This window comes from Anguilla anguilla, chromosome 3 (assembly GCF_013347855.1).
Source record: "Anguilla anguilla isolate fAngAng1 chromosome 3, fAngAng1.pri, whole genome shotgun sequence".
NCBI lineage: Eukaryota > Metazoa > Chordata > Actinopteri > Anguilliformes > Anguillidae > Anguilla > Anguilla anguilla.
Window position 1 is genome coordinate 59232521 of NC_049203.1, and position 23967 is coordinate 59256487.

At 41.0% G+C, this 23967-nt stretch overlaps 2 protein-coding genes across 3 annotated transcripts; one reads left to right on the forward strand and one right to left on the reverse strand.

Moving 5' to 3' along the window:
* Positions 1-3238: 3238 nt before the first annotated feature.
* On the reverse strand, positions 3239-9662 carry snx15 (sorting nexin 15). 2 transcript variants are annotated; one of them, XM_035411813.1, is made up of 8 exons: positions 9419-9662; positions 8791-8826; positions 8547-8667; positions 7482-7597; positions 6244-6532; positions 4964-5119; positions 3811-4023; positions 3239-3533 (listed from the first exon to the last, which is right to left on the reverse strand). In XM_035411813.1, the coding sequence occupies exons 1-8, from the start codon at positions 9515-9517 to the stop codon at positions 3412-3414; spliced, it is 1152 nt and encodes a 383-aa protein (XP_035267704.1). In that variant the 5' UTR covers positions 9518-9662; the 3' UTR covers positions 3239-3411. The 2 variants fall into 2 exon arrangements, with proteins under 2 accessions (XP_035267704.1, XP_035267703.1); XM_035411812.1 differs by having other exon boundaries at positions 3240-3533; positions 4964-5122.
* A 7380-nt stretch (positions 9663-17042) lies between these two features.
* On the forward strand, positions 17043-22778 carry LOC118224299 (4F2 cell-surface antigen heavy chain-like). Its single transcript, XM_035411716.1, has 9 exons — positions 17043-17198; positions 17944-18179; positions 18368-18558; positions 19103-19276; positions 19458-19552; positions 19722-19864; positions 20482-20794; positions 21561-21629; positions 21786-22778. Exons 2-9 carry the CDS (start codon positions 17977-17979, stop codon positions 22131-22133), a joined length of 1536 nt encoding a protein of 511 aa, XP_035267607.1. The 5' UTR covers positions 17043-17198; positions 17944-17976; the 3' UTR covers positions 22134-22778.
* The last annotated feature ends 1189 nt before the right edge of the window (positions 22779-23967 follow it).

Sequence of the window (23967 nt, forward strand, 5' to 3'; positions counted from 1 at the left end):
ACACCGGGATCCCCCCCCTTTTCCTCCACGTGGGGCACCACACAGACCAGCCGACTGCTCCAATCAGAATTAATTTGGTCCGAAAATCTGCAATGTAATTGGTTCTCATCACACCCTAAACCAAGTGGGAAATTTTGTTGCACAGATTTTCTGCTGTATTGTTGAGCTCACATTGGGGTCATGGAGGTTTATCCATGAACATTCCTGAGAGAAAATTACGCTTAAACATCGGTAAAGTGACAAGGATATTATACATATACTGTATATGGTACCTATTTTAACTTTATGCAAGTTTTCGTAGTCAAATCAATTTCCATTGTACTGCGCATACAGAACATGATATCAACATCAGTACTGATATTTGTGATATAGACTGCATTTAGATGTATTAATTGTATTACTTAGCTTATAAAGCTATTCCATTATGGTATCAAATATTTTGTCAACTTAATACATACTAACATGCATACCTTGCTACCTTTCAAGGAATGGCACCCACTTCAACAACACACAGCACAGGTTGGCTACACGACGGACTGTGAGAATGTACACAGAGCTAAAGACGAACGACTGTGTTTGCTAGTTTAGAGATGCCAGGGGACAGGTGTGGAACTGAAGTATCGATGTGTGCGTGTGACCTTGCACAGAAAATGTAACTTTCCTACTTCCTCTTTTAGCACGGCTATAAACAATGATTCATGACTCCCCTCCCTGATGATCTACAGCAGGCCAGATAAGAAGCATATATATCTGCTTTTTAAAATGATATTTGTTTCTAACTCTCTAAAACATAATGTAGCCCAGATGTTTAACACTATTAGTCATAATTTGCTGCAAAATGAAAAATCAAGGTAAAAAAAAAAAAATTTTTTTACGGTACATACATGACTATTACATCTCACTCACACCAAGGTAATGTTCACATCAAACATACTTTCTCATTCAAAGCTTCGGCTCATATCTTGACAGGTTACTGAAAGCCCTACATTCACTCTCTACCTCTTTTCTTTCTCCCTTTTTATCTCTGCCCCTGGTTTTTCTGCATGCTTTCAGTCTCCCCTTTCACATCCACCCTCCCTCGTCCTCTTCCACTTCAATACAACATCCCAGCCATCTGAAAACAACTGCAATATGCAATAACCAAAAAGGTAACACTGTTGTTATGGAAACACGGCATCTAACAAAAGATTCCTCTTAAATGAAGAAAAATCAATTGATACATTTTCAGTTTAATACAAATAAATAAAAACAGCCCTGACAAAACAAAAAATAACCTTTCGATCATTAAAAATTGTTACTTTCAAGTGGTTGTCTAAAGGCTGTAAAAAAAAGAAAAAAAAGGAAGATACTGCCATACCACTAGGACTATCTGTATAGGCTATGCATGTTGAATGGGGAACATTGCTTATGTTAAGTTTAATTTGGAATTCAAACGGTCACAGCATTGAAAACACACAAGATAGGCAGTTCACCGTTCTGTTGAACGTAGCTGTATGAGGAGACGGAATGAATTTGACAAATGTACCTGCCCCAAATCTGTTGCTGATGTCGGCATGCGAGAGAAAGCGTGAGGTGGGGGGGGGGGCGGGGGGGGGGACATGGAGAGAAATATGAGGGGATCGATGGACAACAAAAGTGTTTGTCTATTGATTCCCTTTGAGAGAAAAAGAGAGTACTCATGCAGCCCTGGGCAAGGTGACAGAGGGACGGAGATGTAATGCAGCAGGAAGAGAGTGAATGAGAGCATATGTGAAACAGGAGTCAGGAACAAAGATGAAGGAGGGGAGGTTTCCATGGACAGAGGGCGAGCAGAAAAGAAGGTGTGTGTGTGTGTGTGTGTGTGTGTTTGGAGGCAGCCCGAAACAGAAACATTTGATGAATACAGGGACACCATTGGCAAACACGAAAGTGTGTGCATTCCCCATTTATTTCCAACAATGTGTGTTTGTGTCCTATAAAAATACCAGCGTCGTTAGTTCTTAGCAGCATGTAAGTGCCAGTGTAGAACAACTGCACATCTAGCAGTATACATGTCTACATCAGTTTATTACAAAGTAGCTCAGAGCCCCATTAATAGAGCAAACAGCTTCTCTACACTGTGACCCAATTGGCCCTTACTCACAAAAAGCATAGGCGCCACACACACACACATACACACACACACGTCCACGCGCGCACATACACACACACACACACAGAACAGAACAGAACAGAGGGACTTAAAGAGTTTATATACATTATATTCACACACTCACACACACTCTGCTGACACAGAGGCACATACAGGTTATATATACATTTATATTCACGCACAGACACTCTCAGTTTGCAATTATCCTCTCTCTGACTGGAGTGTGTTGATGGCATAATTGTCCTGGACAGTGGAGAGAAAGAGAGAGGGAGGGAGAGGTGCCAGAGAGAGAGAATACGGACATGTGCTGCATGTTAATGCACTGACACTCTCCACCTCTCCCTCTTTTTCCGCCGCATTTCTGTTTTTTCTCGCCCTCACAGTTCCTGTCCCCACTCCCTCTCCAGTCTCCCAAAATAACAGCCCAGGGACAGACACACGAAGAGCGAGAGAAAAATATGCCGAGAGGCAAGAGAAAAGAGGCATTTTTTCCTGTTGGGTAGGATAGAGATCATCCAAGCTTATCCTTTAATCACCTCAGCCTTTTCCTCATCCGATTTTGTTATCTATTTTCCCTCCCACCCTCTTTCTGGTCCAGGAAAGGGGCTAGGTGTCTAAGAGCAAATTCCTCTGTGTGTCTCGTATTGAGAGAGATTTAACCATTGTGGATGTCTTGTTCGGAGGACATAATCTCCCCACAGTGACACCTAGCAGACAGTTTTTGATATTACAATCAGTGTAATAAACAACGTCATTTAAGAAATTTAACGTTTCGTTGCTAAAAAGGAAAACAACTGCCCTTGAATCAGCATACAAAATACAAAATATTTTCATTAAAACATTGACATAGAATATAATGACTACGGAAAAATAAATTAAGTTGAACTTGTCATCATTAAGGCTTATCAGATTCAGTTTGTTGCACTTCATTTTAGTTTTATTATAATCTTTAATAAATTTAGTAAGATTACTGTTTCATTGTGCTTTGAGCAAGCTGGACTGTGGACTCTGTATGTGTGTGTGCGCGCGCATGCGTGTGTGTGTGTGTCTGTGTATGGGTGCGCACGCGTGTGTGCGTGTGAGTGAGTGTGTATGTGTGTGTACACACACATATGTGTGTGTGTGTGTCTGTGTAAGGGTGCGTGTGTATGTGTGTGTGCACACGCATATGTGTGTGCGTGCGTGTGTGTTCATATACAAGTGTCACTGAGTAGGTGTCTGAAACCGAACGAGAGTAGTTAAATTTTGCCGTTGGGAGTGCGCGTGACTGCTGGAGTGTTTCAGGAGCGGTCCTGGTCCTGCGTGGGAGTGGGAGTCTGCAGGGACAGCAGCATCTCGGCGTGTTTGAGGTACTGAGCCGTCTTCCTTTTCACCGACTCTCTGCGCTGAGCATCAGGGTCTCCTGAGACAGGACGGAGAGGCAGGGATAAGCGTCCGTCCCACCGCTACCAACACCAGTGGTGTGAGACAGCTAGCAGCAATGTGCCCCACTGGACCTGAGACCACAGGGTCTTCAGAACATATCCCACTGGGTAGATGGGTAATACGTACATATGTAAGGTTACTGTACGTGAGGCTTTAAAATAATTCAATGCGAAACTGAAATAGGTTCTGAAATATGGCCTGTGAAACACAGGCCCTATATTCAGTTAGCCACAGCTCTTCCCATTGTATCTCACCCTGAGCTCCTTTGATCAGTATATCCACAGCGGTCTTGTATATGAGAATGGCTGCACTGTATTCCCCCTCCTTCTCCTTTTCCATTGCGGCGTTCAATTCGTTGGCTGCCTGTGTCAGATATCCCGCCTCCCCGACAGACCCCGAAGTGCCATTGGGACTGGCCAATGGGAGTGACAGGAGCTCTGAGTGGTCATGTGATGCATTGGGTTGGTCTACCAGTAGAGGAAGAGCAGAAAGGAGAGGAACATGGAATCATTCTGACCCTTAGATTAAGAGGATTCTTAATGTAATAAATAATTTATTGGCATAGAAATTCTCTGTCTTATGAATTACACTTAATATGTGTCTAACTATGCATAAAACCAAAACTTACCAATATAAATGTGAAAATGTTCAATTAAATTCAAATGAAAAAGGTTAGAACTGTAGTTCTGTCAACGAGTGCAGCTCCATGGTCACAGACTCATGTATAGTAAATCTCAGGAAAATCATTCAGAAATACAGTATATCACTGACTAACATTTGAAAATGGAAAAACGCCATGCCTTCTAGATACGCTGTATGTGAAACATAAAATGTAACATAACATAATGTAGCCAAAGTAAACAAATTAAACAGTTGGCTGCCTCCAGCCTCCTGGCATCAGTATCACAATATGTGCAGTCTTTTGGCATAAGCTACAGCTCAGCTGTCGGACTCTATAGTGAAAGGAAATGGGAGCTACATGTGCTGGAACATGCATGTTCTAGCCTGCGCCCTCGACAGGGGATGTTGCAGTGTTGCAGGGCAGGATTGCCACTGTAATTTGGCATTACAGTTTCACAGTAAAGAAGAAATGGATACAGGTGCTTAACCTCCATTTCCAAATAAATACGAACTGAAAATGGTTCACACTTGCTTTTAACAATAATGTACGCTAGAACCTTCTTGTTAAATTGGCATCATGCAAGCTTCAATTTCTATCAGCACATATAATATCAAAAAACAAATCACACCTTCAGTGAGTGATCATCAGATACAGTATGAACTCATAGGACAATAATAAAGAAATATACTACACAGCAGTGCGTGGCACAATGAAACTGAAATGCCGTTATGTGTAATTTTTTGCTGGCGCATAACTATTAAGTGGTGTCCGAGACAAAATCTGACCTTCTTTGGCACAGGGATCGAAAATGGCAAGATCGGTGTCTGAAAGAGGAGGCGGACCCTCGACTTGCAGTTCCTCCCCTACAGAGTCAAACAGCGAATCAAATTCCTCCTGATTCCCTGACTTGCCCAAGCTGCTATCTGTGGAACCTGGTCTGGCTGCTGGAAGAGAGAGAGAATGAGAGAGCACAGTAAATCATGGAGAACAGTCAAAGCAGCTCCTGACGGCAAGGTTCCAACAGTATGAGAATTACAATATCAATAAGTTCTTTATTTGTAAATAAATGATTTTTCAATAGACTTTAGAAGACATTTTCCACCAAAAAAACCACAGAAATTGCAATATCAGGGAAACAGGATTCTTTGTAAAACAGAATGCTGAAATTAGCCTCTGTGTGACTTTCTGTCTGTGTGAAGTTATAGGAAAACAAATTCAACCTGTCGAAAATAACAATTGTGACCTTCATTGGACATGGAACAAAATCATCAACATGTATGGTAAGTTTAACAGTGTTATTGCTGCAGAGATGCACTTTCTGTACAATTACGAAGCTACTATTAACAATATCACTGTTACCATCAGATGGTTATAATGATAGACTATAATACTGGTGGTGGCCTGTGACAAGGTGTCAGGGCTGTAAAGAGAGGAGGGCACATAGTGGAACCTAAATCACTTTTATATGGGAATGTGTTTGTAAGAAAAACAATGCAAGACAATTCCACTTTCTGGCCACTATTGAGTTGGCTATTCTAAGCATATTGTCTAAAAAATGAATAATTTAAAAAGATGCTTATTGTGTTTACTGTATTAGTACTGTATATCTGCGTAAAAAAGTGCAGTAGCAGTTTTAATGTGGGTACAAAAAACTAGTCACTACTGTTTTGTTCATTATTTTGAATAATGTCGTCAAAAAGATTAGTACCACAAACGTCTTCCAAAAAGTCTATGTTGTGATTCCAGAAATCTATTCCGGTGATTCCAGAGATCAATTTATCCAGCATGTTCATTAAAAAAAACAGAAAGTCTGTACTGTATCCTATTTTGTTTGGGAGCCTCAATGATTTGCATAACATACATACATGTCAACAAATTTCCCCTAGTATTGGATATAATAGACCTATTTACAGAACACAGCTCATTATAATTATTATTATCGTTGCTGAAACATTTATATTATATTCCATACAACATTAATATTTTATAGCACATTTCAAACTCTCTGACCATATTATTATTTTTTATGACATCGGTACAGAATCTGAGCAGACACCTGCATTACCTGCAGTTGCTTCCTCTGTGTTAGTGTGTGGCTCTGGTTCAACCTCTGTTGGTGTTATCTGTGTGGGACTATTCTCCATCTCACTGTAGGCCTCCACTGCAGCCTCAGGCTCGCCTAGAACAGCACCCAGGTCTGACCTGGCTTCTTCAGGCAGGGCCGGCTCTTCTATCCCTTCTTCTTCCTCTGTTCCGTACTCTGAAGTCCCTGTGGGTAAAGGTATGAGGGGAGGAGGCAGGGGGGTGGAGGAGGAGAGGGGAGAAGGATCTAATGGTCTCTTCACTTCCCCACCCTGAAAAATAGTGAGAAAGAGAGAAATGGGTGGAGGGGTTCCTATTGGTTGTTACAAATTTATTTTTGGTAGATGTTAGACTATTTATTAGCTGCATTATGCAGTGTTAGGTCGGTCAGTGTGTCAATAAAAGTTTAATTTTACAGGTTTCCTGCATCTTTTCAACACAGGCTTATTGACTATAGTAACGAGTCAATTCTCCTTATGTGGCACTGATGGTGAAATATCGTAATAGATATATACACATAATTGCTTGAACAAATATTATCCATTTAGTTGTTTTCTTGTTTAGCTGATACAATACAAGCTACAATGTTCATATTTGTGCTGCATACACGGTTTGCTGAAGCCCAAAAATCAACAAAAAGTTGGGATGTTCCTTGTTTCAGTGGAGCAAACGGAGGCTGTTCATTCATTTAGTATGTGGTTACGCTGTTTGGTATTGTGAAGCAATTAAAACCATGCAAGTGACCCCTGGGCCTGTGTAAATCCCCATATAGTCAATTACAGTGACGGGACAGTAAAGAATATATTCCTATAATGGATGGAGTTCCATGGGCTGTCAATCACTGACGCGTATTAACCAATCAAAAGCCTTCCCTCAATAAAGCAAAAACATATTATTTTTCCAAATCAGTGAGCCACCAAAAACAAATGACAGCTCCACCGGTCTCAAAGTCACCCAGGTTATTAGCTAATTGGTGCACTACATGAATCCAGTATAGAAACGCAACTCGTTAATTATAGCATAAGTACACATTTTCATTGGGTCACTTGGCTTAGTTTAGGAACTGTAACACCAGAGGCTTCTCCAGTGTGTAGAACTGCATGCTGGGATTTCTTGAAAGCTCAGAGCTCTTGCGAGCAGGGACAGAGCAAGGCGCTAATTTGCTGCAGCAGAGTGACTGTGTGTGTCACTGTGCGACCTGGGTGTGTAGCGTGTCCTCACCCGAAAGAATTCCTTCAGCTGAGGACTGTTGTACAGAGCTGGAATGCTGGTGGTGAAGAGAAGCATGGCTTCTGCTGCCTTCCTCCTCTCCTCGATCACTGCCTCATCAAAACGCCCTGAGGGAGAAGAGAGACAGGGAGGTACAGAGATGGATGAGTAATTGGTGGGAGGCTCCATTGATACTCACAATAACAGTGTACTGAAGCAGGCATGTTTGCTCTTGTTATAACAGGGAGGCAGGATGGTGCAATGGTTAAGGACCTGTAAGGCTAAAGCTGTGGGAAGCTCTCCCAGGTGGCACACTGCCATTGGACTCTTGCAAACGATACTGTAATCAATCAATCAGCCTTTCTTTATATACCACATTTCATACACCTTAGTGCAACACAAAGTGTTTCACAAATTAAAATGACAGATAAATTAAGAATATAAAAGGCATTAAAATGCATTAAAAGAAATACCACAAAAGTGAAAGAAACAATAAAATAAATAAAATAGAATAAAAAAGAATTTAAAATGAATAAAACATTAAAACAGGACCAGTAAGAATTTGTGTAAAAGCAATGATAAAAAGGTATGTCTTAAGTTCCTTTTTATAGCCATCCAAAGCCTGAACAGCCCTCAGACCCTCTGGCTGGCTATTCCAAAGGTTGGGGCCATAGACACTGATGCCCTGCCAAAGGTCCCAGTCTTGTATCTATCGGTGAATAATGGGTTACTGCCAGAGGATCTGAGGGCCCTGTTAGGCACATACCTTAAATGCAAGTCAGATAGGTAAAGGTTTAGAAAATATCTAGCACTATAAATAGAGGACATACAAAAAGTGTGCTATGTGTGCTACATTATGGATAATAGAAATTAATCCATTTATGTAGCACTTCCTCTTCCTTTACATCTAGTTCAATCTGTATTCTGACAAGCCACACACAGATCTTTTCCCTACTGCTGTTAAAAGCAGCTGCTGCTTGAAGCTATGTATGCACTACAGCTGAATCAACCATGCCAGAAGCAAGAGGATAATATACATATAAATAAGAAACATTTTCTTCAACGTGCAGGACTCACCAAAGAGCTGGGCAGGGGGGAAGGGTGGGAAATCTTCCTGCCGTCGGAAGAGGTTCCTGTGAGTGTATGACAGCTCTCCATGGAGTTTCTTCAGCTCAGAATACCTCCGCCACACCACCACCTGTACAACCAAAAATCAGGGACACCTCATCTCAGTACCATGGCAACAGTAGCCCATTCTGAGTGCAGGGGCAGGGGTGAGGTGTGGGGCAAAATAATGCACACAACACGCAGACATACTAACCTCCTTTACATCCTCAGGCCTCTTCTTTGACACAAACTGCGAAGGAAGAAAAAAATAAAACGACTTTAACACTCTATTCATGTAATTCAGTCATCTATACATTCAAGATATGGAAAGTGATTGCATAGTATGGACATAGAGAGATGGCAAAAAAGACACATACTGCACTTGGTGCTATGTGGTATGTGTGCACATAGAAAAAGAGAGAGGGAAGAGGCAAAAAGATCTTAGAAATCTTGAAGGAATGCAAGTGCAGTCACGGGGGTCCTGAGGCTTATGAGTTGCAATCACGAGATCCATGAACCCCCCCCCCCCACTGAATGAAAATGTGTTATAAATATTTGCTCCAAATACGTGATTTTGTAAGATGCTTCCTAGAGAATTACGTTAGCAAGCAGCAAACATACAGTCTCACATGTCAAATGAGCAATTTGGCGAGGTAGATTTAATTGTAGCTATACAGATAGTCATAACGTACACACTTCGCAAATCTCTCTGAAGTAGCTACCAAATTAGTATCTATCTAAGAGCTAGTTTCCACACTTCTATATTGTAACTATATCAGTGATTCCATCTTGACAACAGGTGCATTTACAACATATGAACAGTATGAGGTTAGTGAACCGACCCTTGCTGTGACTCTGTACTCCGTATGTCCCTTTTCGTGTGTGCGTGGATCTGTCACGGTGAAGGAACCATAATACTCTTCTTTAGTTTTTCGAGACATTCGTATCAGCTCGATGAATCCCCTCGGTGGTCAATGTGCGTCTCTTCTACCGCTGATCAGAGGCGTCTAACCTCTCTTCTACGCTCTTGGTCGCATGATATTACTATTATTATTTTACACATTCACTTCCTGCTTTGTCCTTGCGCATGCGCGATATTAGAAAGGACCAGAGAGAGTGTTCTTGTACAGTTCAGTGGGAGAGTCATAGAAAGAATGTACACAGAAAGTAAGGCCGGGTTAAAAACATTTATTTAAATTAATTTAATTCCCAAACGAAATAGGTCACCCACGACGCAGTACTATCGCATTTAAATCTATTTTTCTCTTTCTTGTTATATATGTTTCTAGCTACTTTACATAAAAAACATTTAACAAATGATTGTTACCGGTGGCTAAATTATTCTCGAGAAAAGGAAATAATAATAATAATAATAATAATTATTATTATTATTATTTCGTCCATGGTGCTGGTGGACACGTGGTATATAGTGGAGTGAATTCGAGACTTCACCAAAGAGGTCGCTGTGTATCTTCGAATAACTTCTATTCAGTTTTCAAATTCTTAATGAAAATGAAGTATAGCCTATGCTCATGGATCGAAAACACACAGTAACTATATGTTCATTGTGATTTCACAATAGGAAATTTAACCTGATATCAAGTCTATTCTGACTTCAGATTATAGTTCATAATTCTACAAAGGTCAAAACTTAATGTCTTGCACAGTCAGCAGGGAAAGTGATATGTTATCATTTGTGTGTTTTGTGTGTGTGTGTGTGTGTATATGTGTGTGTGTGTATGTGCGCGGGTGTGCGTGCGTGTGTGTGTGTGTGTATATGCGCGTGTGTGTGTGTGTGTGTGCGTGTGTATGTGTGGATTAGAGATCTGTGTAAGTGAACAGAGATTTGCTCAGCAGTGGAGGGGGCGTGTTACAGTAAATGTAACTACTCACATTCACACACAGCTGTGTTTGACCTCAACCCACTCCCTCTCTTTCTGTCTCACTGAGATGAAAGAAAATGTACAAAGAACCCTTTGTTAATGTATAACCAAATAAAAGTTATACATTAATAATATAATAAAAGTCCAACAGGGACAGCATAAAAATAAAAAAAACTAAATCTTACCATTATTTTAAGTCATGTCTGCTTATCCCTTAACACTTTTCAACTTTCCTTTTTTCACTGTGAGTTTGTCTTCAACATATTGTTCACAAAGCTCACATTCCCAATTTGTTGGAGAACTCAAAACTTTTTTTACTGTGGTTGTGGCTGCAGGATGGGTCATCTATTTAAGGTACTGCTTTAGTCTGTGGATGCACTCCAGGGCCTGGTATCAAATTTGGACCATACCAACGCAGCTGTTCGTCCGTAGGCACCAGGCACGTGCAGAGGGGCACGTGCCTGAGCACCTGCCCCTTTTGCCCCAAGTGCCCAATGTGCATCTTTGATTGGATGAAAAAAAAATTGTATTATTGTTGTTCCTGCCATTCATTTTCAGTCATTCATTTTGGTAAAATAACCAATAATTTGCAACTATGTGAATTATTTTTTAAAAAAGATAATTGATTAACATACATCAGTTTTTATTTTCTGTAGTATGTGTCCAGTTTTATTTGTAAAGTACTTTTTACAGCGGGACTATCAAAAAAAAAAAAGGAATGCATTGCAGAAACAGGAAATGAAAAACAAATCCTTCAATTTTGACTTCATCTAAAACATAGGACATGGACATGCCTAGTGAAAAAGTAAAAATAGTGAAAACTGGTCATTTTCACTTGGTCACCATAAATGGGATGCAAGCTTGGTTTTGTCTCTGCAATTGTGAAACCTTCTAATGGAGGTGATTTGCTAATTTTGGGATTTGATTCTTATCAAGTGATTTCCAAGCTACATTACTTGTCAGACAAGCCTTACATCTTGTATCATACCTCCTTAATTGTTTATTAGCACAAGAATCAGTGCAATATTTTATATTGTGTATTTTGGCTTCTATTTCAGTTTCAAAGAATACACCGTGGGTCCATTATAATGATAGTGCTGGTTCTCTATAGCTTCCAGGGTTTGGGAAAAGGTGTCTGCCTTCCACAGGTTCATTTGAATTCAAAGGTGACAACCTGAATAATACAAATTGTGATGAAGCTGTTAAAGGTTGGGGTTAATCTGGTGTGACGTCATCAAGAATTTATTACTTTAAGACATATCAATGTACACTGCCTGGCCAAAAAAAAGTCGCACACTCTAATATTTCGTTGGACTGCCTTTAGCTTTGATTACGGCGCGCATTCGTCGTGGCATTGTTTCGACAACCTTATGCAACGTCACAACATCTATTTACGTCCAGAATTGCATTAATTTTATTAATTTTATAAATTAATGCAATTCTGGATGGAAATAAATGTTGTGACGTAGCATAAGGTTGTCGAAACAATGCCACAACGAATGCGGGAGACTTTTTTTTGGCCAGGCAGTGTAGTATTTTGTACATCAGGATCTATTACTTCTGAAGTTGATGGAGGGGAATGCTGGGCCTGAAGGAAGCAAAAGAGCTGGGAATGTTGTCCTCTGTTCTGCCACCTTGCTGTTATGTTTGTGTTTTACCACTCAATGCATTCTGTCCACGCTTGCCATGTCATTAGTGTCACAATCAACAGACCAACATGACTACTCGATGTAAATAAATTAGACACCATTGTACATACTGTATTTGTAAGGAAACTGGCTCTGCCTTAGAACACTGTTCTTTAGAAAAGGCTAAAACTTCAATCCACTTACCAGTGGAACTCCTCCTAATACTGTTTGAAATTCTCTTCACAGTAGCACAGAGCTAACATTCTGTGGTCTGTCATGCGGGTAACATTCTCCATTGTTCTCCCCTGAGACAGCGCGGCGCAGAGAGAGATAAAGAGCAAAGCCCACATCAAACAAGTTGCTCTTTGTCCGCTCGCTGCCCTGGGGAGGGGGGACAGTAAAGGGGAATGCTGCGTTAGAGGTACATGAGTGATGAAAGGGAGGCCGATGGTTAACATTTGGATGCAGGGAAAGGGAAGGAAAAGTTAATTTACGAGTGGGAGGGTCATAGAGGGTGGGAACGATATGTCTTGCATAATATGAGCACACCTCTTTTTTCCGTGAGGGAGCAAGAATTTTTATTGCAGACTGCAATTGCACTCTCATAACTGCTCTCCCAAGACACTGTAAAGGAATAAAGAGAGACTTGAAACCTTGAATCCTTGTTCAAGCTCCTGTTCCTATAGTAAGAATAATTACCTAACAAACTATAGAACAGATGTAATGATACCAGCATTACACAGGAACATCTAGGTCTAGACATGGCTGATTTAGCTATGTCAGGTCAAATCTGGCTTAACTTATATATATATCTTAACCCATTGATCATTGTTAAGTAAGAAAAAGCAGATGCATATAAAGCCATGATCATGCACAGGTCTGTATTTGCACTGTCTCATCATACCCCACAGCTTTGACAGAATTATAAGTGACAGCTGTTATACACAAAGGCATTATTATTAAAATATTTTGATGTTAATTTTGGCCAAATGCACAGAAAAAAATCTGGTCCTCAGGGAGAAATTGTTACAGGACTCTGCTCTAAACCCAGCTGTTCAACCCTTCTGTAGGTTGCCATGTAATAATGAGCCTGAATACTGTGGAACAGTATCATCAGGAATGTTCAGTCTGTGCCAAAGAGGCCTGCAGAGTCAGTGTCTGCTATGTTTCAGCTATGTGCCCATTCATACATTTAAAATGTCTTCACTTTGTAAGGCAGTTTCTATGAAGGGTCCTTGGTAGAGAGCTGTCAGGTGTGCTGTGGAGCCCTGAACTTTGAACAAGACAAGTTATGCCTTTCCAGTTCCAGGTACGATATTATCATGACACTCTATGAGCAAAGTTCTCCACGTCAGCAATTCCTCCACAATATCCATCATTATCAATGGGTTACACAATGTGTAAGATGTGGTGTGTATGCATGCAAGTCTTTATACTATGTTTAAAGAGTACAGTAACTTTTTGTATAAAAAACGCCTTTAAAATGTATAAAATAAAATAAAAACATTTGATAAAAGCTGATAAAGTGCTGTGAATTGTTTGATTGCAAATCTAAAATTGTGGAGTACATAGCCAAATCAAGAAAAAAAATTGTCCCAAACATTATGGATATATATTTACATATATACTGTACACACACTGAGTGGCCAGGTTATTATATACTGCTGGGTAGGACCCACTTTGTCTCCAAAAAAGCCAGAATTCTTTGCCACATGGATTCAACAAGGTGCCGGCTCCTTAGGGATTTTGGTCCATGTTGACTCAATAGCATTATAAGTTCCTGCAGATTTTTTGGCCACACACATTCTTGTTGCAAACCTCTCATTGCACCTCAACCCAAAGGTGCTCTGTTGGATTGAGATCTGGGGATTGTGCAGGCCATTGGAGTAAACTGAAGTCACTATTCCTGGAACCAGATTCTGATGATGCATGCCTTGTGGCATGGTGAATTGTCCTGCTGTAAGCATCCATTTGCAAAAAGGTAGTCTGTAGCCATAAAGGGATGCACATGGTGTCAGGTTTAGGGTGTTGGGACCCAGGTGTAGAGTAGAAAAAAACACTGGGGGCTAAAAAGGTAATTTTCCAAACAAGACTTTACTTTCACAGCAAACAAAAGGGACCGTCTGGACCTTTCACATGTGTTGAAGTGTTCTCACTTGGAGTGTGGTAATGGGCCAACCACCACTCTTAAAGGGGCAGGTTGAATTTTACAGAAAGTATAGCATATTTAAAACCCTGATAATAATTTACAGGGGAATTCGTAATACCATTTAACATGGTATTACGAATCATTACGGCACGTCATTACGGCAAGTGTGCTATTAATAACTTCATTGGAAAGGCAATTAATTCTGTCTTTATAAATGAGTGGAAATGAACACCCAATTAACCTACATAAACAGGGCCAGACTGGATAGTTTCAACCTAAAAACAAGCACAAAACCGTCCAAACCCACGGCACACCTGTACTAACTATATAGCTAGCTATGGCATGTCCTCACCTCTGTAACATTATTTGTTGTCCTCCCTGTGTCCGTACATCTGTATCAGTGGTTGTAGCTGTATGTTCTTAGCTCTTAATCATGCGTGCAGGATAGCATCCATACGCGTTAACTAGGTTAACTAAAGTAGGCAAAACTCGAACATGTTAGGGTTAGCTAAAGTAACATTAGGCGATAAAGCTGTGCTTAAACATGTTGTACCACCTGCGCATGCGTCCCACAAAATGTCCCTCAAAAGTCGTCCGTGAGTGAGTGAGTGACCACAATTTGCCATCCATAGCCCACGGCGGCAGTTCCTGTGCGCCGTGGGAATAAACATTTTCCGCTGTATAAAAGAATTTCAAATGATTTTCCCTTTATCGCGGTAGGATATATTTGTGTGGTTTTAACCTATGTAAAATGTCTAAATATTTAGTAGACCAACACAGAGAGGATGTTTGCACTTACTGGCTCTATTATTCAGTGATCTTTGCTTGTTAAAAACCGGGGTTGACTTAATCCACCTTGGTTGTGATCATAATTTTCTCACTTTGTATATGTCTCTCTGCCTTCGCATGAGCATGCTGTACATATTGTGGAACTCAGTTTTGTTTCGTGTTTTTGTGGGCCCACTGAACCCATTTTTTGTAATCACAAAAAAAAATTCCAAAATATGTATAGCATACTTATATGGATGGGCAAAAAGGCATATATGAAGTGAGAAAGTAATTCTACTAATAAACATGTACAATGCAAACACCAGCATGTCATCGTAAACTGCTTCTTTCTAGTTCTGTTCTTTTTTGTACTTGTTTACACTGAAATTAGTTCATGGAGCTACTCCCACTGTCCCCCTTTCAATGGCCCAGCCCCCTAACTGTGATATAGTAAACAAGCAGTGCCCCACAGATTTTCCCCAGGCCGTTGGCTATTATTATGCACCATCAGGGGGTACACTGAGAGAGAGTGAGAGTGTGTGTGTGTGAGAGAGACAGCGAGAGAGAGAGAGAGAGAGCAGCATGGGCTTTCAAAAACAACTTCACACATGCTCTGTACAAAATGTGTGTACCAGACAAGAGGGAGAGTTGAAAAGACAGGGAAGGGTGAAGAGGTCATGCAAGACTTGCCTCCATTTGTATTTCACTTCATGCTTGTCTAAGACATTCATAGTCAAATATTTATTTATTTATTTCTTCACATTTTATAGCCCCGTACACTGATGTTTAAACCCATGTTGGTTTCATTAACATTTTATCAAAGTTCGCAAAGTTGGCAGTGAAATGTGGTACATAATATAATTATAACATTGTGCATAGATGAGCTGAAAGGCCTGTTACTCAGGGTTAGAAGACATTGCTGTATTGAAATGTAATAGCCTATCAAGCTTTTCTGTCATCAGTTCCCTGTAACGTTACACATGATTTACACATGATGCGAGCATAACACACTGTATTTCACAGATGTTACTTAACCTCCAGTTTACAAATATGTTTACTTGCTTCCTTCCTCACTCCCTCCCATGTTCCCTCATTTCCCCTGCCTGTCTGTTCATGTCTGGCATCAGATTACATGTTCCCTAAACGGAACAGATATTTATTTATTTATTCATTTAGATAATTTATTTATTCAAAACAAAGAATTATCTTGGTTATACCAAAGGTGTCAAATAAATAAATAAATAAATAAATAAATAAATAAATAAATAAATAACTGTACTGTGAGCAACATAATCCTAAAATGAATGAATGAATGAATGAATGAATGAATCAATAAATAAATAAGATGAGCTAAGATAGTTTACAATGTCAAAATAACATTGAAACTACATGCAAATATAATTTGATTGCAGTATTTTACATCCTTATAGATGTAGTAGAATACAAGAGTTGATACCTTTATTTTGGAAAAAGCATTTCTGTGCCAAAGGTTATTCCTGCTGGGGCTAAGATACTGCAACCACAAAAACTGCTTAATCAGCTACATGTTCTTGACCTTTTATTATCGTACGTCTAGTGTTTCATGGCAATCGTTTCTTGCAGCATTACTTTATTCAGACCACTTTGTAACAGTTATATGGTTTAGTTGCCGATTACTGGTGATATTTTAGTAAAACTTTGGTGAAAATATTTTAGTGATTGGATGGAGGATGGAACTCTAGTCGGAATTCTACCCCTTAACCCACCCCACCGATGTTTTTCTCACCCCCTCCTCAGTCGGAGAGAACACTGTGGTCTAAATCTTGAGCTTGTTTGTGACATTCCTGCCAATTCATGTGAAATGAGTTTAAAGAAGGGGGGCTTAAGGTGGACTTCTTTTAAGATTGATTGTTAAATCTGTTCTCAGGTGTGGAAAAACACACTTTTAATACATGTGACATTCATAAGAAAACACTCGCTTCGTTTTCAAGATAATCTAAATTTGGAGTTCACATTAAATAGTCAACATGGGCTCGTTGCGTAGCTCCACCTTAATGTGGTCTGACGCTGTCGGATAAGCCAGCTTTAAAAGCAACTGAAACGCTTAGCTGTCATAAGATATACTGTCTACAGAGTGACTTACAAGGAGTAGTGCACTGCAGACACCTAGCAAAACACCTTACAACTTTGACCGGAATAACGTTTGAAGAAACAGGTGATTGATTTGTCTGTTGATGTTTGAAAAATGCATACTGCCAAATTAGCTTAATTTAATTATTATGCGCAGTTATTTTCAGTGAAACTTTCATTGAAATTTGTAACGAAAAATGCTCTTGCTAACGTTTAACAACTATTCATTTGCTTACAGCTAGCTATCGATATATATTTTCGAACGATTTGCTCGTCATGTGTCAGTTATTAGCAAAATTTAGAGTTGTTCGCTGACTTAGCTAGTTGACTAGACCATGAACTTGGTTCTAACCATGAAAACGTACCGTAGACTACATGATCGGTCAGTGTTACATTAAGGACTTCACGTTGAACTACTTTTTTATGTACCGGCGTTAACTGTATAGTTTGACAGTGACAAGTTGTAGTTGTTTAACTTCATAGACGCCTTATTTAGTCTAACAAGCTATGTAAAGTAGCAAGCTAACTAACTATTAACGTTACAAAATCTGCCAGATGACCCCGCGCTTTTTCCTTTTTTTTACTTGCTAGCTACACTATGTAGCAAATCCATGTGAGAGCTGATGCAATCCTTCATGGAATTTGCGCTCTAAGCAGCACCTGTGACATGGCTTGCTACTCTGCCTAGACTAGCTACTGACAGCGAGCTATAAAGTTTGACATTTGCCAAGTTGATTTAAGTTAGCTTGCCAGATTATTTAAACACGTTTTATATAATATAACAAGCTTTTAATTATATAACATAGTCTATATGATCTTTATTTTTCTAGGTAAATTCGCAAGTAGCCTAAGTAAGCATAACGATGAGTAAAGATAGCGCAGTGGACATGAAGGACGTGGAGTTAAACGAGCTGGACCTGGAGAAGCAGCCGATGACGGCTGGAGAGGTTGGAAGCGGAGGGACCGAGAAAAACGGCTGCGTCAAGGTGAAGGTCCCGGAGGAGGCTGATGTCAAATTCACTGGTCTTTCCAAAGAGGAACTAATGAAAGTCGCAGGGACTCCAGGGTAAGAACCTAACTGCCAATATTCTACAACATCTAAACAGTGTCAATGAAGGCATTTATGAATTAATCTATGGGCAAAGCATGCAACTGAACAAAAAGAGCGGGAGACTAGAGAACCTGTAACTAACCTCAGGCCAAACCAGAAAAATACCTTATTTCCTGACATTCCACACATCCCTTCCCTCTTAGGTGGGTCCGCACTCGTTGGGTTCTACTGGTTTTGTTCTGGCTCGGCTGGCTTGGGATGCTGGCTGGAGCCATTGTCATCATTATCCAGGCTCCTCGGTGCAAACCTCTCCCCAAAATGGACTGGTGGAACGAGGGGCCCATTTACCAGGTCTGGGATGTGGAAGCATACGCTGGGGCAGCTGGCCTGGCAGGTAAAGATAATGAAGGAGGCTTAAGAGCATGTTAACCATGATAACCATGTCATTGTGTGTATAAAGTGCAATGGGAGACAGGAGCTAATGGAGTGTGGACATATTTGGGACTGAAAGGGTGGAAACGCAATTAGGGGAGACGGCCTCCAGATCACAGATGACTGTTCCACTCAGTGAGCAGTGAAATTTAGCACAAGTCCTCACATGCTTTTCATGTGATTACCTTTTGGCACAAGTAACTTGATGAACCAGCACAGTAGGGCTCTTTCTCTGCAGTTAATATGCCAGCATCCTGTATTCACCGCTTATGGGAGTTTTCCTGGCAGGCCATCATTTCTTCCATTATGTTGAGCCTTGGATTGAACCTACCGGCTGGGTCACAGTAACAGATTTTTAGATTTTATGATCTTGAATTTGTGGTGCACAACATTTTTTTTTTGGGTGGCGGGGGGCTTGCGTGCTGGGATGCTTGCTGTTAATTTGTGGAAATAATGGTGTCTGTTTTATTCTAACATTGTTCTCTCTCTCTCTCTCTCTCAATTAGGACTGGAGGAGAAATTGGACAGCCTGAGTCAGCTGAAGGTCAAGGGACTTGTGTTAGGACCTCTTCACACTGTCCAAGCAGACCAGCCAGAAACACTGGACTTTAAATCACTGGCCCCTGAGATGGGAACAGAGCAGCAGTTTGAGAACTTTGTGGGAAAGGCTCACAAGAAAGGTGCGCAGTTGTTTCTCCATGTCCTCTGCCTCGTCTTTGTTGTATTTTCTCTCTGTCTCCTGACCACACTGTCTTTGCCCCCCCCCCCCCCCCCGATCAGCGCCATATTTGTCATTCTCAAATTGTGGTTCCAGTAAGTCAACATTGAGTAATTTTCTCTTTCTCTCCTTGCTGTTTGAAGGAATCTCAGTGGTATTGGATGTGACTCCCAACTACAGTGGAAACAAGCCCTGGTTTAATGCTGACGATGTTGCTGGGACTGCTGAGAAGCTCAAGGTATGGGTCGATAGGGAGGACTTCAACAATGACTAGGATGCAGTGCTATGTGATTATCATTAATGATGTTCGTAAGAATTCTTAAAAAGGGGGATTCTTACGGTTTTATGGAGCATGAAAAGAATGAATGAATATATTAATGTCTTCCTTCCGCCTCTTCTCTGCACAGGAGGCCATACCGTACTGGATTCAAGTTGGAGTGGATGGGATTCAGGTGGCTGGATTTGAACAGGTCGTCAGTGAGGCTCCAGCCATGTGGGAAAATGTGAAGGAAATTGTGCAGGCCAACAGAACAGAGGGGGAAAAGAGCAGGTAATTATTTCTATTCATTTTCCTTGGCTGTTTCTGCTACAAATAGTCTTTCCGTGTTGTGTGGAGTTTATTTTCTTTCATACGCCTTTTCTCCATTGCTCTTGCCAAAGGCGTGCAGATATCTCTTGGATACTTTCAATATTTTTTACAACTAATAATCTTGTCATTATGTAAACACTTATATGAGAGACTTGTGTTCTTGAGTGAATTGAGACCCTGAGTTCTGGCAGTCACAGGTATAGCTGATGGTGGTGAGAGCCACCCTGTGGTAAATGGGAAATACTACATTTTCTTGAGCCATAATTTCTACCGAATTGTCCATGCCCCCTGGTGGAATATTTTACCCCTAAGTATTTGGCATGAATCATTTATGTTACATGAGAAATTAGTAAAATGTTAACAAATATATTGTTTAAAGGACGTACATGATTATAATCAAGTATTTTCAAGTCCTAAAAATATATTTCACAGAATCCTTATCCTTCTTGTTTGCAGTCATGTGACTATTACTGGGGCCCATTTACCTTTATAAAGCTGGATATTTATGGCCTACTGCTTCTCAAAGAGAGGGGAATTTGGAGTTTTCTGAAAGGCTCTTCCTGTCTGTGCTTGTGCAGGGCTCTGATAGGGGTGACAGAGAACACTTCGGCCATAGACGTGGCAGCCCTGCTGGAGGGCTCTGGCGTGGACCTGCTGCTCTCTGGCGTTCTGAAGCCCGGGCAGGCTGGCAGCGTGCGGGCAGAGGCCATCCAGCAGCTCTACGGCTCGCACAACCAGACCAGCCTGGGCTGGAGCCTGGGCAGCAGGACCGAGGGGCATCTGGCCTCCCTCGTCGGGTCCAAACTGGTCCGGCTGTACCAGCTGCTCCTCTTCACCCTGCCAGGAACTCCGGTCTTCAGCTATGGAGATGAGATCGGCCTTGTGGGACAGGTAAGGCCTCCCAGTGTGTGTCTGTCTAGCCTTTCCAGCTCAAACAGGAAGCTGCTGTTCGCACCGCCTAAAATACACACGTCTCACTCACTCACTTCACCAGCAGCGCATATGCTGTATTTAAAACTGTACCCTCAATCCCGTGTGCTACTTGAAGCACTGCATTCTCCGTCTCCCTCCATTTTGTTGTAGGTTTATATATCTACAACTAAGATACATATAACTTACCTATTAATAGCTACTATTGGTTTTGACTGATGACTCTGTATCAGCTTTCTGTGATGTGAAGTCTTTTTGTATGCAATTATGTTAAGTCACTCTGAATGTACTGTATGGACAAATTTTTTGATATGGAAAACGTAATGCAAATGTTGAGGGTAGAGTTGTGGTAGAGTAATGCAAAGCAGCGTGAGCACTCACAAAGGAGGATTTACCATTCACATTCATTCTTAATAGGGGAATGGAAATCTGCCTTGAGCAAGATACTCTTCTGTTCAGCGCCTGATCCATAGTCCCACATTATGAGCAATTACCAGAGATTAGTCAGATCAGTCTGGAATGCAGCAGAAGCTAGGGGAGGGAGGGGGAAACAGTAAGTGGGAACAAACGAAGTCATTGGTTTTAACTCTTAGCCACTGACAGGACCTGATAGCTCTGTACATTAATTGGTTCACATGGCATTGCTCACCATTATGGCAACTCTGTAAAAGGTGAAGTCCCTGAGGGAGTTATTTAACGAAGTGTACTACCTGTCCCTGTCCAACAGAATACACCATACCCTAAGATGCTTTGGGACCCAGCTGAGCCTGTAGAAGAGAAGAACGAGACCTTAAAGGTAAAAGCTTTCCATTTCTAGTCCACCTTGCAAACAGAAATGACTTATTTTTAGTTTTTAGGTTGTATTTTTTTGCCCCATGGAATGCCTGGTGCCATTTAGTTTGTAGATCCTGTGGGTTAATGCCTTTGCTTCTGTCTTTGGTCTCTCCCTCAGAGCGAAAGAGAGCAGAGGCTGTCCTGCCGGTCCTTCTTTAAGACCTTGAGTGACCTGCGTGGGAAGGAACGCTCCCTCCTGCACGGGGACTTCCTGCCGCTCCACAACGACACCACCTCCTTGGCCTTCTTGCGCCAGTGGGACCAGAGCGAACGTTTCATAGCTGCCGTCAACTGGGGTACTGGGCCCGCCACGCTGCGTCTGGTCAGTTCAGACCTGCCAGCCGAAGCTACAGTGAAGCTCAGCACAGATCCCGACAAACTTGTTCCAGAAAGTTCCGTGAACCTGGACCAGCTGGTCCTGGAGGGCCAGCAGGGCGTGCTACTGCAGTTCCCCTTCGCTGCCTAGCCAGTGGACTGAACAACATGTGGGCGGTGGCAGAAGGGGGGGGGGTGGGGGGTTTCGTTTCTTTTTTTCTTCCAGGCACTGATATTCTTAGAATTTGCTGTGTTTCCTCATTTGAACAAATGCTATGCTCTCCCAGAAGACTGAATTCTCATGATAGGATATTTATGACTGTGGCAGATGCGGCTGTGCCTGCATCTGTACACTCCGGAGACCACACATTTACTTTTTACTCAGTGCAAAGGTCAAATACAGAAGCCAACATGCCTTTCTCCCTTACCTTAAAGCCACTAGTCCTCCCCTGATGTTTCGATACATTCCAGACAAAATAAAAAAGGTAGTTACTACAGAATTTTCTACTGTGTCATTTTATAGTTAAAATTCATTTTTAAATAGCGAAAGATTTTCTCTGGAGCTCCATTTAAGTACAACTTGTGTTGTTAAAAAAATGTATGTTTAGGAACTACTCTACTCAAAACAGTGAATAGTCTTCAAGAACTTAAATGAGAAGCTATGTTGTGAAGTGTTTTGTAACTATTGTTTCATACAGAAAAAAAATGTTTTTCCAACAAAACTGCATTGTTTCCTTAGCATTGATATGAAACCAAAAAAGTTCAGAAAAGCAAAAATAAAAGGCATGAAAATCTGGCCGTGTTGTATGTCTGTGTATGTGTGCTTTCCTTAAATGTGTCAAGTACACGGGACCTGAAGCTGATCCCTTTAGCCTTCTATATTATATCCTCCTCTCCCATTTGCCTCACCTGCAAGCACATCTGAGCTTCTTACCTGTCCAATATCATGTATCTGTCGGTGATCTTCATTTAGGCTAATGAATAATGCATTCCATGGCTCATTCAGCAGGGTATTTTAGCACCTATTAAACATTCATTCATTGAAACTGAAAGCCGGGCCACCTGCCATGGGCAGATGGAGGAGGGGGCACTGCGTACACCCAGCTAGAATGGTAGATCAGCCAATGATGAGACATATCAAGAGGAGGTTGTAGGTCTTGTTTTTGTGTAAGGTTGCCATATATTATTAGAGGAGCACAACTAGTGTGAGCTGTTGCTTATCATACGTGCATTTTAAGTGATCAGTAATAAAGCAGGCAAGTTGTCTGATTTGCCAGCTGTTACATGTGAGAATAAACAAGCATTTTGACCAAATACCCCACCACTTCACTTTAAACATTACGAAGACACATTCCTAATTGGTTTCTTGAGAAGTTTATTTTTTTCTTTTTAGTAGACAGTACAGACAGGACTAAACACAAACAGCTCCAGTGGAAAGTGAATGTTAATTCTGGTAACTCTTGACTATATGTAGCTGTAGGCTTGTATATTCTGGTCCTTTCTCCATAAACATGACTCACTGATGACAGGTGACAACACCTTCAAGCAGGGGTAAAGCATCCACGTGAAGCTGTGTAGTGAATCTGTTTTGTCATTCAAATTCTAGGAATTAAAACTGAATGAGGTCAGTGAATAGAACAGTAAAGCGACAGGACCACACAGTGCATTAGTTCACAATACTGCCCAGTACGGATAAAATTTGCTGGTTGGTCAAATGCAGTTTCAGACATCCATTCTGCATTGTTGAAATACAAAATGACCATGGTGAGACAGAATGATGATTACATTTGCGTACAGTCACATGTTATCACTCGACGGTGTATCTAATCCTCCCTCCCTTAAAAATTTAGAAAATAAAAAAAAATCCCTAATTTCTATCATGATTTCTCGCCATCCAGGACTCCCTGACGCATTGCAGGTGGCCGAAAACCAATCAAGAGATACTTCCTGGGTCATCCGTTCCACGGTGTCACTATGTATAAAGT